This window comes from Pagrus major, chromosome 17 (assembly GCF_040436345.1).
Source record: "Pagrus major chromosome 17, Pma_NU_1.0".
NCBI lineage: Eukaryota > Metazoa > Chordata > Actinopteri > Spariformes > Sparidae > Pagrus > Pagrus major.
The window spans coordinates 15,282,005-15,299,993 of NC_133231.1; the positions used below are offsets into that span (position 1 = coordinate 15,282,005).

At 39.7% G+C, this 17,989-nt stretch overlaps 1 protein-coding gene across 1 annotated transcript; it reads left to right on the forward strand.

Moving 5' to 3' along the window:
• Positions 1-3,617: 3,617 nt before the first annotated feature.
• Positions 3,618-13,987, forward strand: LOC141012051 (FXYD domain-containing ion transport regulator 6-like). The gene is made up of 9 exons (XM_073485431.1): positions 3,618-3,705; positions 6,361-6,417; positions 8,898-8,921; positions 9,146-9,172; positions 10,655-10,729; positions 12,924-12,960; positions 13,466-13,500; positions 13,618-13,654; positions 13,740-13,987. The coding sequence occupies exons 1-8, from the start codon at positions 3,699-3,701 to the stop codon at positions 13,620-13,622; spliced, it is 267 nt and encodes an 88-aa protein (XP_073341532.1). The 5' UTR covers positions 3,618-3,698; the 3' UTR covers positions 13,623-13,654; positions 13,740-13,987.
• The last annotated feature ends 4,002 nt before the right edge of the window (positions 13,988-17,989 follow it).

Below are 17,989 nucleotides of genomic sequence, written 5' to 3' on the forward strand. Positions count from 1 at the left end.
ACAGAGCCCTTTTAAAGGAATGAGAGTGTGGTTTTTAATTGCATTTGGTCCAATTTAATTAAGAAATGCCAGAGAATCCCCTATGGTAATTACTGATTAAAAAGCAGGTGAGGCTGACAGGCATGGCCATCAAAAGCTACCAAGCTTGCAATCCAATCACTGCTTGTCATCCAAGGACACTTAAGACTCATCTGGGTGCAATATTAATTTGAGCCCTCATCTTTAGTTCTGTGTTCAGCCTTAAGTCAGTCCCTTTGAGAATTGAGTTTGTGTATCCCCCTTCCCTCTTCATTCAACGTCGTTGTCTTTTCACAGGCATTTTCTCATCACTCTAAAAAAAAAACAAGAAAATACCCCTAAGAATCAGAGCTGCCCCTGCTGAGTGTTTGCATATGCCTTTAAAAATACAATTTTCAGAAGTGTTGCTTGTAATCTCTGTTGTGCCTGAGCGAACATGACTTTACTTTGCTCCAGTGCCCTTTGACTGCAATTTTCCTTTCCATTTCAGTGGCCTGTAGAGATGTTGGTCCTGCGGCAATAGAAAGCATCTGGTGCAAAGGTAAAAACTGAAATTGTTTCCTCTAAAAAAAGAAAAACAAACTATGAACTGATGTTTCCTCATGAATTAAACAGCTGTACAATGCGCTTACATCTGTGTTTTTTTACCCCATTAAACAGGATGAAGATGAATGTGAAGTTATTCTTGTTTACAGCCAGTCTTGCTCATCACACTTCAGTACTTTCTCTTGATTCGTGAAATGGTTGTGGTTGTGGTTGTTTACAGTCCAGTAAAGTCTGGTCCTCTATTGTTTGCCTTGGAGTGGTAGAAAAAATGTAGCCCTTTCTTGACCAACATCTCCACCTAGTGGAGGAGTAAACTATAGCATCTTTTTTCCTCAGAACAGCCTCAAGCAACTTGTCTTTTACACTGTATCTGTCCTACTATACTTGCCTTGTTTTAAAAATGTGTGTTTTACAAAACTTCTCTTTGCTGTTCTGACTAATAAATACGTGTTCATCATACCAAGTGATTGTCATTTGTACTTCCACAAGAATCTCTAGAGTACTTGCTGTCGGCCAGTCTAAACTAAACATACTACAAGGAGTTTTTAGCTTGTTATGAAACAGTCTCAGTTGAACACTGATACCTCTATATGACCTTTATTGGCAAACAAGACGATCAGTGAGAATATTGGCTATTTCTATTATATTTATTCTTAATTCCTGTCACCGGGTCAGATTCTGACTTATCTGGGCTCGATAAGTCATAAAATTAAAACTATTTTTGCTGCTGAAGATGAATTGAAGGGTCTCAAAGCCTGAAAAAAAGAAGCTGCTCCGTAGTCTGGTGGTATGACACTAAAACAAAGTTAACTTTTGTTTCACCATCTTCATATTACAGTTATTACATAGCTGCAAATGGATACACTAATAGATACAAACAGATAACATCTTTGTTAAGCCAGTAAAAGACAACTTTTGAACTACCCCCTCCTAACATTTCCCTGTGAAATAACTGTTGGCACCGCTGTCATAAACACAGTGTTAACTACCACTAGCAGCCTGGCTACTGTCCAAAGTAAAAAATAAACTGACCATATTCACACAGCGGCCATTTTCCTCTAACGTCACACTCAGGGTAGAAAGTTCAACTGTGGTACTGCTGTGTTCTGGATTAAGCTGCATAAACATAGAGAATCTGACATATCATTGACTGAAAATACAATGGAAAGTGAAAATCTGGAGGGGCATTGGGCCATTTGGCAAGGTAAAACCACATATTTGATGACTCATTAGCTTCTGTCAGACAACAGCTAACATTAGCATTCAACCACTAGTTAACTTTACTGTTTGATAGTGTAACACGATAGGAAAGGCATAAATTAGTTCAAAAATATCAACACATATCTTGGACACATTTCTTTAAGCCTGGAAGTGAAACACTAACCGACCGTTGAATGCTAACATTAGCTAATGGGTTATCAAATATGATGTTTTACCTCAAAATGTAGCCCAGATTTCTTGCTTCTTACAACTTCAGAGGAAAATGGCCACCATGTGAACAGGATCAAATTGTGGGCAGGTTTTGTTTCTTACTGATCTAGTGGAAAGTGCCGGTTTCGAACCATCTCAAGTCCCAGTGGTAAGGGGAAACACATATTAGTGAAGAACAGAATTTGACACAACACCGCTGTGCATTAACTCTTGTTTTACCTTGGTTTCTATAACTCTCCCTCTTCGCTTTCCAGTTATTCCAGTTGTTCCATTGTTATTTGGGGATAGCGAACAGGGAAAACAATGCCTCTTCCTGTTTCAGTAGCGCAATGGCACAGTCACTTCCTTTGTGCCGTAATGCCACATTCATTTTTGCAGGAAAAATCGAGCCCAGTGACAGGCTGTATAATATAGTGAAAGCGAGGCTTACAGGGAACCAATCTACACATCTACCAATCTCTGTCATTTTTCTACCACCATTACACTTGCAATCAGTATTTACTTCAAAAGGAAGCAGCAGCAAATAAAAGCTGTAAAGTTAGAGTTAGAATAGTTTGTAACTGAAGTCTGCCTGTAAAGACTGATTTCTGGGTTTAGGACTACAAACAGAGGGGGGAAAAAAGGAAAATAGTGTAAGAAAAACAATGCGTCTTTCTTTCATTCACTTCCAAAACAAATGTACATGCTAGCCAAATTTGAGATCTGCAGTGGGAACACTTCCGCTTTTATCCACAGGGGCCGCCAGAATCAACACTAAATGAAAGTTTCTTGTAGCTGCTTTAAAAAAAATAAATGACTCTTAAGTCTTCTGCATGCAACACAGCTGGTGAATGAAGAAGAAATCCTGTGTAAACTTAATGTATTAATGGGAAAACTATCTGTGCCACAGGTCCCTGGTGCAAGAGTAGTGCAATAACAAAATGCCATGAATGTCTACTGCTAACTAACCACAACAGTAGACAGATAACACTGGATATCACAGTGTGACACAACTGTATTGAGACGAAACCTAGTGAAATCGAAGCCTAGCCCGCTCAGCTCTGTATCTGCTTCAAGCGAAGAGGGAGATCTGGCAGTTTGGTGAGGAAGAGACCTCGGGAAGACAGTTTTCATGTAGCTGAGAGAAAACTTGTCTCACTGACAGACTGCACTGGCCGTGAAAGTGCACCAGTGTTTATACTTTCACTTCACTGCACTCACTCTCCAAAAGCCTGTAAATCACATCACAGCACAACAAGCCCTGTGTTTGTCTGCCTGTGACTCTTATATTTGGCTGTGGTGGGGAAATGAGCCTGAGTTACAGGTCATTAGGAAATCATGTTTTATTATCAATGCAGGCACCAAACCAGATGGGAACAGTCTCCCTGTTCTGTGGCTGCCTCTCTGTTGTTTACCTCTGAGCAGGGCAGCACAGGATCATTTTGGGACTTGCACCCCGCCCCCCTCTCTCTCCGTCTCTCATTCCTGAGCAGAGACCAAGGAAGAACAGATCTTTACTCGCTACAGCTGAGTGCTGAAGGGTCTCCTGTGAATGCAACGCGTGTTTTTGACTTTTTGGCTTCTTATAAAACAGAAAGTTTAGCGTTACATATTTTCTTGTCTTGGCTGAAGTAACAAGTAGGAAACTTTCTTCAAGTTGAGGCAAAGTTCGGCTCACAGGGCAGAGACAGATCCCACCTTAGATTAGAGTTTACAGGAGGCTGATGCACGGTAAGTTCATTTAAACGTCCACATTTTGTTGATGAAGTGAATGCATTTGCTTAAATACATTTGACATAACGCTGCGGCTGGACACGTAGACTCACACAGCTGAAATCTGCAGGTCAGAGCTGCAAAACACACAGTTTGTGTCTGCAGGTTTTCTCCGTTTCTTGTTCATAAACCAGCGCATTCACAAGACTTCCTCCAACCCCCAACTTCCAACAATGCCTGAGTGAACATGTGGTCATTCAGCCTAATTACCTACAAAAATTCAACGCTTTTTTACCCACACAGCCTTGGTTTTGGTTTTGCATTTTTGTTGCGTATTTTTTCTGTTGTTTACGTTTTCCATTTTCATTTTAAGGTGGCGCGCTGGGCCCTGCCGGACACTTTATGCTTGTTTAGTTTGTTTGTTTATAAAATGTTTTTATTTTCCTGAACCAGAACAGGATCACGTTTAAAAGCTGGCAAACATGACTCTCTCCCGCACTTATCACCCTCGTTAAAATGAGTCACATGCGCCCAAGTTTGAATGATCACAGGCCTGTGTGTGTCTCATCTTTTGTTTTGGAGGAACAAAACCCTTAATTTGAAGGAGCTTTTTGCACCTGAGTGCTGATGTGTGAATGCACTGTCACATGGGCTTACCTGTAAGGGTTCATGTAAGCGACCCTCATTTTATTTTAAATTACAAACTGTTCATGTTCCTCCCACTTTATTATAATCCACGGCAATTAATGTTTTTGTTGTTGTTGTGTGTTGTTATATGGGTGTCTTTCCTGCCTCCCCATTATGTTCCTCTGCATCACTCAGAAGGCTAACAAACAAGATTATTGGATTGGTTCTTGTTGGAATAACTCCCCATGTATTTGTTTGATTAAAGCTGATTGGCAGGCCTTTGTTGTTAATCCTGCTTGGGGGTTGAACTGTTCATTTCTCCCCACTCCAGCTCCATGTTCACACCCCCCACTTTAGTCATGCATGAATCCCCAGCAGTGCTCAGGGCCAAGGAGGGGAACCAGCTAACGTAGGCTTTGATCTTTGCAATGCAAAACATTTTTATTCCATGGCTTAGATTTTCAGTGTGGAGCTGTGCCTACCTGCATTACATTTTTTTTGTCACGTCTTTGGATTTTCATTTCTATCACGCGGCTGTGAAGTGAACAACACTGCAACCATGCCCCATGCCCCTTGGTCCTCCTGCAGCTCTTGAGCCCAATCACGAGTCTGGTAGTGGAACCTTAGCCTGTAAACATGTGCGTGTAAAAGAACCTCAGAGAATGTCCCAGATTACATTTGGACAGAAAAACAGCCCCAAGGAGGTTAGTGCTCCAGACTAGACAACCCAGCAAAACAAATCCAAACCCACTGACCAAATATCACATGCAACTTAACACCAGCCTTGCCTTGCACCCCTCGACTGCCAAGCGCCATTTACTGAGCCTGAAATAGACCCTCTTCACTTACCAAGAGTCAGGAGGCCAAAGTATTAAGACACGTATTCAGATAGCGTAAATGATCCATTTACGAAGTGTCTAGTCAAGAAGGAGCTTTGTGTGGTGTGGTCTCATTAAAGGGACACTCCGCTGAAGTTCAGTGTGCTCGTTACTAGCATGTTGTGAGAACAGTATTTTATCCTCTGTGGCTCCTGAGGGGGCTTACTGAAGACTGAAAAGTAATGAAACACTTTATTCTGTTGCATTATGGGGTTTAGTGTTTTTTGGAGCTTGGCCTGCACACAGGGCTAAAAACCAGGGTATCTCAGCCTCTGCTGCTTCGCTTTGGACTCTTCCTTTTGCCCATTTAATAATATCATATTGAGTAAAGCTTGTTCTCCCATTTCTGATCCACGACTGCTCTGGGAAACAACAATTCGCCCTTAGTAACCTGAACTGGCTGTTTGGTAGGCTCTGAGAGGTATTAGAGGTGGGCTGCTGAGGATTTTTGAAAACAGGCTTTTCTCTGTTCGCAAGGCAGTTTCACTCGTTATTGTAGTAGGGAGGTTAGAATACAAGAAATGTGTCTGATGCTGCCTAAAGTGCTGGACTGGGTATCTGTGATTATGCATATCTATGCGCTGATCCAACATCATGTGATTTACTAGCCCCAGAATAGATTTTTTTACTTCACAAGTAGCCAATATCTATAAACGGCAAGTGACCTGTGTAAGTTCAAACACAAGTCTGCAAACTAACATTTAGTGATATTTGTTTTCTTTTTCATTTATAGGTGACTGTCAAACTAGATAATAATGAAAGAAAGTTGTATGTTGATGCATGCAACCTGAGCTAGGCCATTCAACAATGATTGCATTCATTTCACATCCATACAAGGTTAGTATAGAGCTGTTAAGTAATAATAAAACTGTGTATTTGAAAGCACTGTAATCAGATCGTTGGGAAGGAAACATGGTATCAGAACATCTCTATATTCTAGTTTGGTTATTTTAGTCTGAAGAGAGTCAGTAAGTCTCGAAGTTTATCTATAAATCACATGAGAAGAGCCTCAACTTCCTGTCACTGTAGGTCATTACCCTCATAAAACAGCAAGGACCCCAAAATGTGAGGACAGAACCGAGCCTCTACATCGCATTAAGACATTTATTACTGCACTTAATTGTTACATACTTCTTAATAAATCTTCATCGCTGTTTCTCATCAACAGGTACAATGGATCTTGTGGTGTTGGTGGCATTCAGCTCGTGGCTGGCTCCTGCACTCGGTGAGCATCCCTTTTCACTAAGCGGCTTCACATCATATCCTCTTTGAAACCGACCTGTGCGAGCTTCAGTTGCTTCCCCTTTTTCTGTAGCTTTGGTTATGTTTTAAGTTCCTCCTGTCTGTATAACAGGATCAGCGTTTGGCAGGGAAGTGTTTGGTAAGTTTTCCTGCATGGTCGCTGGCAGTGCATGGCCATCTGATTTCTGGCTTCCGTTGCTTACTCATGTGGTATGGCTGCTTGCCATGTGCTGGTCAAATGTGTTTAAAGTGCCTTGTCTTATTGTTAGCATTAAAAGTGATATTGTTTTCAGTGTGATTTACTTTATGTATTTTCCATTTTAAATCATTTCATGGCAGTGTTTTGCTGTGACAAAAGGCCATGTCGGAGTAGTGTAAATGTTTCTTTATACTGCAGTTTGAGTAATCATTTATTCAGACCACTGCCAAGTTTTCCGGTGTTAATGCAGGGTCTGGGCTTCGGTTCGTTTCTCTGTGTGCCCTGCATGTCATCAGCTGAGCTTGATGTGAAGCTGATTTGCCTACACTGGGGGGTTTGTTATCTCCTCTGACACTTCGGTCTGTTGGAGTCAGACCCTATTTTCAAAGACTTGTCAACACCAATCTGGAAAAATGTGTTTTCGAGACTAACATTAGTATTTACTGCTTGATAATGAGGTCAAAGTTAACTCGTGCTCTGCAGTAAATGGGATTTGGAGTGTAAAAAAAAAACAATTCGGCTCAGGGTTTCAGCTGCATCATACTCATTTGTAACAGTTAATGTCAGACTGTATTGAACCACATACATCAGCGGCATGATTCTTTTACTGTTTGCCAGAAAATCTGTCAAATTTAGCATCAAGCTTGATTTGATGAGCTGTTGGAGTAGTCAAACTTACACTTTTTTTTACTTGATTGAACAGATTATCATTTATCTGTATTCAACATCAGTCGTCAAAGTGTATACATAATAACACAACAACCAGGACTGTCTGACATTTAAAACGCTCTTCACAGTCTGTTGAATATTTTAATGAGAGCTGTAAGAAATAACACATTAATGATGTGGAATGTTGTCTGGCACGAGTAGAAAAGTATTTGTGAAACCTCCAGTGTGCTACTCCAAGGTCACTCAGTCCTAACATGGCTTCTCATATAAACAATGTGTTTTCATCATTAGACCAAGTGAAGTTGTCTCTCTAATTATGCTCATTATTTCTTAATCATTTCTTGATATCACTGAACAAAAGGCAGAAATTGCGATTCAGCTTGAGTACAGTACGCTTTCTAGCAAGATTTAAAAGACTGGAGCATGAACCCAGCCAATATGTTTTTCCACATGGGAGAAGAGATGTGGTAGAGCAGAGGGGGCTGCACTTTCCCACATCCCGAACAGCACACAAGATAACACAGAGCAAAACAATGAATACACAGAAGTTAAGCAAAGGTATGGAGAGAAGCATCATTTCTCTTTGTGGAGAATGTGACCATTCTGGAAGATTTGGTCTAAAAGGAGACATTATGCTAATTTTCATGTTCATAATCTTATTTTGGGTTAGCACTTGAATAGGTTTAGATGCTTTAATGCTCAAAGAACACATCAGTATTCTCATACTGTCAAGAGCTGCAGCATTGTATTCCCCTTCTTTCTGAAAGGCTCTGTTTTAGATCCTGTCCCTTTTGGGCTCCCTTTCCAAATACCAATCACCAATCAAATACTCAATCAGCTCTCTTTGTGCCAAACTAGCCGATGGGCAAAAATTATGCAAATGTGTGACATGGAGATGTAATGTGATGTCACAGGTGTGAAGCAGTGTTTTCTGTGGGAGAGTGGAGCTTCTGTTGGTGCTGACGTTGACCTTTTAACTTCCAAGATTTTTTACATGAATAAGAACCATTATAAAACACTTTAGGAACAGGTCTGCTGTAAAAAAATAGCAAGTGATTCTTTATCATAAAAGTTGGGATCTTTTTGCAGAATTTATTATTATCTATTATTTTCTTGAAGGATAATATAATGCATAAACTCATATGGGTTTACGTGTAAGGATCAATTTGTCAATTAATCGATTAGTCTATCAAAAAAAGAGAGTTTTTCAGTCTTTTCAGTCAACATCAGTCATCAGTCAATGTCAAACAGCTTCTGAAACATAAGATTTGACTGCTTTTCTTTGTCATTTATGAGAGTAAACGTAGAGTCTTTGGGTTTTGGACTGTTGGTTGGACAAAATGCGTAATTTGAAGACGTCACTTTGGCCTTTTTTTTCATTTTATGGACTAAACAATCGTGAAAATAATTGGCAGATTAATCAATAATAAAAACAAGTTTGGGTTTGATAGTTCGATAGTTCGATACTTACCTTTTTGGTCTATCTCGGGAGTGAATTTGCCACTTTACCACCATATTTTCCATTTGCTGACAAGTACTTGCAACACCATGTGAATGCCTCATGAAGACTAATGATTTTGCTTCGTTTTTCACAGCTTCAGCGGCAGATAACGACAAAGGTGGGTATTATTTGAACAGAAGCTTAGAAAAGTCAAATTAAGATAAGCTGCACACTCGCTTTCAGCTGGCATGTAAATTGGCACTGGCCTCAAACTGGCTAATGACTAGATGAATGACTGAAGCCTTAAAACTGCTGAATAGCTGTCACATCATGAGTACTCTCTGAAGTGTGTCAGTGGGTAAATCTGCTTCTCATTTATTTCCTCTCTCTGTTCTCTTCCAGCGGACTATGACAGCGCTTTTCAGTATGGTGAGTGTTGAGTAGATGAACGTGGTCTTTTAAATGACACTGACACAGGAAACATCTGGGAGGTCGAGACGAGTTGGCATTTTCCACTTGTTTTTCCAGAAGTCATGGAAAAGTTTCACCTCAAAGGCCAAGCTTCTGGATTAGTCCCAAATATTTCTAATCCTGTCCCCTGTGTTGTAGAGCAGATTTTAAGTTTATCCAACAACGTGCAAAGAAACACTCAAAAGCTGATATTTTAAAATAAAAGTGCAAAGAACTGCTCGAAAGCTGATATTTTATGAATACCTACAATCAATACTTGGGCAGTAGACCATTTTTGGTCATGTTCCTTCCCAGTCTATGGGAAGATTGCTAAAGCAGTGGCTCCCAACACGTGGGTCAGGATTCCTCAGGGGTTCCCAAGATATTAACAGGGTTAAGTAAGACAAAATGTAAATTTCATGTTCGTTTTTCTTTGACTTTTATCTTTTTTGGTTTCGTTCTTGTTAAGTTCTGGGTACTTTCATCTCCTTGAGCCTCTAAAATCCTCAAACAACCTGAGAGGGGAAAATTACTCATTAGTCAAAGTTCTTTATTTTAAAGTGCCACAAGTCAAAAAGGTTGAATAACACTGCACTAAAGAATTGATGAAGCCCTCTTTGATGAAGCAACTTTGAGACGGTATACCATTTTTGCATGTTTTTCACTTAAAAAAACATTGTTTGAATATGATTATGATTTTCATAGTGTTGATTTGGTATACCTACAGTCATTTGCCATCTTGTTAGCTAACAAGCTTCAACAAGCCTAATCCAATATAAACTCAATAGCCCTGCATCACTCTAAATTTTAAACTAGAGTCCGACTGATACTGGATTTTTGGGGCCGATGCCGACCCCGTATACAGATATGTAACAGAGGCAGGATATTTTACAGTTTAACAATGAACTTCATTCTCTAAAATGACATCAGTGCACTGAAACAGTAAACGTTGCTGGGAATTTGATAAATAGAAATCACCCCAAGCATCTTTCTTTGCATTACAATACGTTGTATCCATGTATAATTCTCTGAAAATGAATGAAAATGCTGAAACACTGCAAAAACTCAAAATCTTAGCAAGTTTATATGTGACAAACCAACCAACAAACAGACACAGGTGAAAACATACCGACCCTGACTGACCCAGAGCCCGTTCTGCAACATTACAAGGTTCCTCCTGCAGAGTTGTATCCAGTCTCATTGGAACAGACAACATCAGAGTTTAAGTTCACCATAGTTTTGGTGATTGCAGCTCACAGGAATTTGTGGTGTCCCAACATGACCATTAAGGGTCTGCAAAGCTTTTCTGCAATGTTGCTCCTCAATTAAAATGTGGTTAAACGCCACACAAAAGGCCTTTGAATTTGTGGTGTTTTGTAACTCAAAACATTCACATGTGACTGTTCATCTCTGCAAGAACTAAAAAGTGTTGTTGTTTTTTTTTGTTTTTTTTCATTTCAGATTATGAATCTCTGAGAATTGGTGGCCTGGTCTTCGCAGTGGTACTGTTCCTCATGGGTATCGCCCTCATTGTCAGTAAGTGTTTGACCGCCTTAAACTACTGTCTGGTCAGTGTCGCCACACTGTGAGTGAGTTAACCTCATACTTTGCTGGAAAACAAGTAGGCTACTGTCCCTCTCTCAGACGTCTGGAAGGGAGGCACACAGATGCTTCTTGCACAATCTCAGCACTCAGCTCTCTCAGTATCAACGTATCACAGCTATTTGCCCTTTATACTTCACCCCTTTCCTCGCTCAGTGTCCTTCCAAGGTTCCTCCTCCTACCTGCCAGCACATGCTGTTACTGCTGGTGGAAGCCCTGAAACCAAAACCAAGCAATAAATTATTCATTGGGACCCACACACTCTGCCACACAGTCTCTCAGCTTCTGTTCGTCAAGATTCCTGACTGCTCTCGACGAAGAAATGAGTGTAAGGCTTCGTTTTCGAAGGAAACACACTATACGGGTGGTGACATTAAACTAAAAACCAGCTGATAAATGTATTGAATTTAAATTGTCTCTGAAAGGCACAATCTGATATCGAAATGTAAGCAGATCGCCACACTGACAAAGCTGAAAAGAATAGAGCTGCTGTCACCACTAGATTGATCGACAGGCCATTAAAGGAGATCTAATTTGCTTTTTCAGTTTTTTCCTTTCCTTCAGTGTGTTGTATAGGTTCTTGTGCATGTAAAAAGTCTTCAAAGTTAAAAAGCCCAAAGTCCATGCCAATGGGAACTCCTCTTTCCCACAGAAAACACTGCTCCTGAAACACCTCGTCAGCAGTTTCGTCTGTAATTCTGTGACTTCATGACATCACACTATGTCGCCACGTCACACATTTGCATCATTTTCCCCATACTCATGAGAGAAATTAAGCTAAGTGGAAGCTGAAAAAACAACAGAGCCGACCAGAGACATGCTGAGCGGTGCTGGCTCAGGCATGTGCGAGCTGACCAATGAGAGCAGACTGTGTGTATCTTGTAGAGACAGGAGCTAAAACAGTGTCTCAGACTACATTCCAGTAGTAACCTAAAATAAGTTTATAAAACTGAAAATGAGCGTAATATGTCCACTTTGAATACAAAGAATTAACAGTATAAAATAAGAGTTAAGTAGTTTCTTGCTGTTAAATGTCTGTTTACACACTTGTATATTCATAAGCATTTAACAAAAAATCAATTCTCCAAATTTCAATTAACATTTTCTATTTTGAACTCACAAATTACTCCGAAGTTACATGTGTGATTAGACTTCAACGTAATATGACCTTAAATGGCACATAAAGTGGAACATCTGTTTGACCAAGGAAAGAGCTTGTTTTGATAACCACTTGTGAAAAGTCAGATACTCCCAGGGGCCAGCGGCAAGCCTTACAGGCAGAGCATGAAACAGAACAGAAACTTCGGAAATGTTATTTTTAGGGGTTTGGATTTTAAAAACAAAACAGAACATTATTGATCACAAGAGACCCTTTGGCGCCTCCTAGTGTCAAAGTGATCGAATAAAGGATGAGTGTTAGCTTTCAAGATGCTCACAGCTTTATTCTTAGTCTGGAGGGTATGTAGGTCATTGGCCCAACTATTTTGTTGAGCACACCAAATAGTTTAGCGAGTATACTATAACTGCTCACACATGTCATGTAAAGAGCTTGTCTGTGGGCCAAACTGGCTGCTTTACTATAAGTTACATCTTTAAGTGAAAGGCCGAATGCAAACCACGAGTATTTGTAAAGACAACAACTAAACCGTTAGTCATGTAAAGACTGCATCATCTGTCTATAATGTCGAGAGGCAAACTGAAGTGGATCTTAATCACATAACTCTTTCTTAGGCTTGCACATAATATTAATGCTACTAGTTGGAAGTTATTCACCATACTGGCTCCTGTATAGTTTGGCAACAGGATTTTTGCTGTGATTTAGGTTCATTGATGTAGTCTTGAGCTCAGGCCAGTAAGCTGCAAGCTTATAAGGCCTCCCAAGGCGTGTAGCCCAGATGGGCTCATTGGCACAAGCTCAAGAGTATTCGTGCACCTATCAAAGCCTGGAGGAACCTCCTCCTCTTCTCATACATTGGGTGGGGGAGGGTGCTTAGGGGTTTACAGCTGACTGTTAAAGTTTCATACTTTTTTTTAAATAAATATATATATTTATAATTTTGCATGCCCCTTTTTGTCACATTTTTAGACGTGTGTAATTCTTTCTTCATGTGTTTTTCTCCCAAAACAGCCCGCAAATGTTCCTGTTCGAAGAGTGAGCAGTCAAGGTAAGTTAAGTTAAAAATCAGATTAAACAAACCAGACCATTATCTGTTAAAAAAAAAGGAAAGAAGTAAAGGTCTATGAGTAGGATTAAGTAGCATCTAGCAGTAAGGTTGGCGATTTCAACCAACTGAATACCCCTCCATCTTTACAGTTACAAAAACACAAAAAACGTGAGCCAGTATTGGGTTTGTCCATTCTGGGCTAATGTAGAAGCATGACGGTGCAATATTGCGGACTCTATGGAAACTGTAGATATAAAAAGCTCGTTCTAAGGTATCAAAAAACACAACAATTATTAGTTTCAGGTGATTATACACTAATGAGAGCATGATTATGAAAATTACATTATCAATATTATCATATTCGATTTCTGCCAATAGATCCCCCCTAAATCCTACACACTACACCTTCAAGTTTTCTGGAAAATAGATTAAAGCCTTCCCATTTTGTTGCACAAACCAGTTCTTTCATGCATTTTCATTATATAACTGTTTGTTTTCCTTTTAGGACCAGGGGTCCTGATGTGGAATCTGTTCCACGGGGTAAGTATTTTTCTGTCTTCTGTAATAATAACTAGGATTTTTAAATGCCCCACAAGTTGATGCACTGCCATTTTATTGTTTCTTCGATATAACCGTAATCTAAAACTCTTTCCACAGCTTGATAGAGACAGAGGCAAAGTGCAGTGGAGATCTGGTAAGTGTCACACAAACTTGTGAATCTTTCTTCTGTAAAACGAAGCTGAATGAGATGAAACTCACCTTCTCCCTTTTCTTCACAGTGTTCCTGACTTTTGCCATTAGGTGGCAGCAAATACTTTCGATCACAGCTGAGGGCTATCTTTCCATGAACACATGAAGCTTTCTTCAATTTCATAATGTTACTGTGCTCCTTTTTTCTTTCTTTTTTTTAAATGTTTTTATCATCTGTTACTAGATAATGTGCCGACTTTATATGGTGGTGATTAGCATTTGTATTTTTGTGACTTTCAGATTGATGCAAAATAATAAAACAAATGTTTGAACCAAATGTCTCTCTTGGTTTTCATGCATCTTTCTTTTAATTTTCTCTACCATTGGAAGCAGACCAATGAACCCCCCCTCTATTATGCTGCACTCCCGCTTGTGCTGACGCTGCAGTCAGTTCAGTTACACATGCAGTAGTAACTACCAGCAGCGAGCGTGTAAATGATTTATGTGCTGCATCGTGCAGCTCTTGGAGAAGGCTGTCTTTAAAGAAATATAGTTAATTTAACCTATCTCTGTTCAGTGCTATTCATTAGCAGATTCTCTACCATAGTGAATCTGGCAGCCTCTGCTAATGGAAAAGCTGCATATGTAGGCTGTATTTTCTCCCTGGAGTTGCAGGAGTGGGCTGACTGCACTGCACAAAAGACAGCACAGGAGACAGAAAATGGTGCATTTTGAGCTTACAGGGCTCACTTTTATATTTTTATAGATAGAATGTGTTCAGCATAATAATTAACACTCAGAAATCTGGGAGCAAAAGACACAATCCTTAAACATATATTTAAAAAAATCTTAATTTTCCTAAGAAACCCTCCAACCCTCACTTGCACACAAAAGCCTGTATGACACTCAGTATATTGCTTTGTTTAGCTGTTTACACTACTGTTGGTGACCCACTATGCCCCTGTAGTCCACACCCTGGCAGTTGCTTTGTCGTTGCACAGGGAGTACCCCACTGCTGTGAATGCAGTGTTTCACTGTTGCCAGCAGAGGGTCCCTGGTGAGTTCACAGAGAGGCTTCTGAAGCGGTTCTGCCTCCTGTCCTGTTCAGCTGGATCCAACCTTAAACTGCAACCCAGCAACCTGCTAAGTAACTGGCAGACGGGGCGCTTCTACATCTCTGCAGTGCAGCCATGGCCACCACAGGTTTGATTGTTCTTTCTTCTTTATAGGATAATTAAGGGTGTAACATACATTTGTAACAATTGCCTACAGATTGTCTGAGTTGTTCTTTTGTTTGGTTCCTATATGTGTGATTAATTTTGACGAATGGCTTGAGTTATTTATCTTCATACCCTATCTTTATGTCGGTAATTTGCCTGCTGCATTGTTGCTACAGTGCCAATTTACTCCTGATGCATAACAAAGGAAGTTCTTTAGCAAGCTCTGCACTGGGGTTAACAAATAAACAACATTAAAGATGTTTTTCCATTTTTTCAATTTGACCGGCTTGTATGGCAGAGAGAAAACGTCAAGAAATACAAGCTGCCAGCTCAGCCACTTGGGAGTGAGGGTTCAGCAACATGCAAGCCGCATTATTGACTCTCCGATATCCTAACGACCTGGCAAAGGCTGTAGCCTGAAACACACTTTTATTTTCAAAATAAATCACTGCAGGAATCTTAATTAACGGCGTTGCATTAAAAACTGCTGTCTTTTAATCTCTAGATCATCTTTCAAACACTTTTTATTACTCAAGCTCTGTTTCGATGATACCCCTGTATCCCGCTGCTGGCTTGTAACCCACTTTTTCACTGGTGCATCTTATTCTGCTGAGCAAAGATGCTGCATTGAGCTCCTCTCAGTGGTAAAAAAAAAAAAAAAACTCCTGAGGAGTTGTGGAGCCAAGCCTGCAGAGCTGAAGAGCTGCAAACCTCGCTGTGCTGCACACAGTTTAAAGTCCATATTCATTCAGCTTTTTAACTGACCAGCCTCTCTCTTTGCAGAAAACATGTTTCCAGACCGAAGTGACTTTGATTATGGTAAGATTTACACCAACTACTCATTACAAAAACCAAAATGCTTAACATATCAACTTTTTCACTACAGTATAAGTTGATCATCATCACTCAAGTGGACTTGTCCCGTACGGTTTTGTTCTTTGTAGATTATGAGACACTGCGGACCACAGGGGTTATCCTCGCTGTTATAATGTTTGTCTCTGGCATTTTAATAGCCTTGAGTAAGTTTCTTTTACACAACACTTCAATACAGCGGCTTTATTACATTTACATAAGCACCTTTACCATGTAACTAATCTATCATTCCTCAAACAGGTAAAAAATTCACAAAATGTGTAAAATCCTCATCCAAGTAAGAGTTGCTGTGCAAGGCTTAGCAGTGGATGATCCGCCTGTGCATGCTGTATGACTTTGACTTGAAGGGGATACCCGACTAGTGTGGAAAAAAAAATATGTTTTCCAGTATTGTTCTTTGACTAAAACTGAGTTTCCCACATCTTTTTCCTCTCCCTGCCTTGGATGCCTCTTCTCTAAAATACCCCCCCTCCCTGTTCTGCATACACAAACCCCAAAAAACACACTTCCAACACATTAAAGAGTTTACGCCGAACCTTGTGTGACAAATCACATGTGGGCGGTGCTTTCATGTTCTCTTTATCTCGATGCTTGCTCTGAATTTTAAAAATGTGTCACACTCCTCATGTGTTGGTAGTGAGTGGGCAGTGTGTACTCTCAGTTGATCGCATGCCGCTTGTATGGCAAGACAAGAAGAAAGACGAGAGCTGCTGTTTGAACGGGACAAAAAGCTGCATTTTGGTCTAAAGTTAAACCTCAGAACTCTGTGGCTTCAACTGCTTTTGGACCCTGATAATGGATACACTTGATCAAATCCAACTCCAATTTGAAGTTGTGGCCACAGTTTTCAAGCTTTATTTCATAATGAGTAAATGCGATGAATTAAAACAAATAATAATAATAATTTCCTGCCATATTTCTGTTTGCAGTTCCAGCTCCTCTGTTACCCAAATTCCAAAGACAGAGGGTAAGTCAATCAATCAGTCGATCGATAATGATAATTTTTTTCTCTGCGATTCTCTCTGATTTCTTCACCTTTTCTTCTGCAGTGCCTCCTCAAACTGTATAGAAAACAGCGAATATACTCGACAAAGAGGAGGTCTTCACAGGAGCCACGCCAGCGAACACACACCATGGCCATTCCTCTTATGGCTGATATACCTCTGCCAGCTGGATGATCAAGAAACTAACCTGGTTTCAACGAGTCTCCTATTGAATTCTGTAAAAAGTCTTTAGTGAGCAACATATCTATCTCTAGATTGCTCAGTATAGTAGAGTGTTGGGACTAAAAGCTCGTCTAAGACAAAAAGAAAAAGAAAAATACTCCCAACCATGAGACATGATAAGGTTGTTCAATCAAATAAAATGCAACAACTGTTGTCTCTCTTCCATACATTTTACTCTAAATTAAGGGCATGAATAGTATTTATAGAACAACAAACTCTCCAGTTGAAACAAAGAACAGCATGCATTGATCAGTTGTAACAATTTACCTTTATTTCTTTTGATTTCTGTTCATATTTAGCTCACTGGGACTTTAAAGAAAGAAATAGCATGACAGCAAAATGAAGACACCAATAAATAGAACAGATACATTTAACAAAACAAACTATCTCAATGAAAATTGACACACAATGTCCAGTAAAGTATTTTATTTTGAAAATTCTTTTAACAATATAATATGGATGTAATGTGTATTAAAGCGTTGGTGTGGGGGTTTTATTAGCAGTCTTTTCTTCTGTTTTACTGACGGCAAAGCTTTAAAAAAAGATGAAATAATTGTCTGTAAAACAATGAGACCACTGTTTCAAATAAAGGTCTTGTACACAACATGGCTTTATCAGTGTCTTTAGTAATCTTATAAAAGTCTGATTTAATAATGATGTGACTTTAAATGATCTAAAGTGACGTACATGTAAAAATGAGAACATATTACCATGTTGTTTATGAAGACATTGATCTTTCCTTTGTGCCTGTGACAGGAATTTACAATGTCTAATGTAAAAGATGACACATATGTAAAAGGCTTACTTATCACTCAATTTATAGTCAAACCCAGACCTCATTTCACCTGTGACTAAGGGTCACTGCCACGGCAGTAAATGTCGGTGAAAGTCGGGTTTGAAAAATAAAAAGTTAAAAGTGACTGACACAGCTTTCTAGTGGGATGTTGTATTTTCCATCCGGGTAATATCTGAAGCCAGATCTAAGTGGGACTCTTCAAAAAATCTGATGGAACTTTTTAA

What these genes read in the sequence shown, in the direction of transcription:
- LOC141012051 (XM_073485431.1), top strand. An exon ending in TGACAGCGCTTTTCAGTATG is followed by an intron (nt 9,173 to 10,654) that starts GTGAGTGTTGAG and finishes TTTTCATTTCAG; the next exon opens with ATTATGAATCTCTGAGAATT. An exon ending in TCGAAGAGTGAGCAGTCAAG is followed by an intron (nt 12,961 to 13,465) that starts GTAAGTTAAGTT and finishes TTTTCCTTTTAG; the next exon opens with GACCAGGGGTCCTGATGTGG.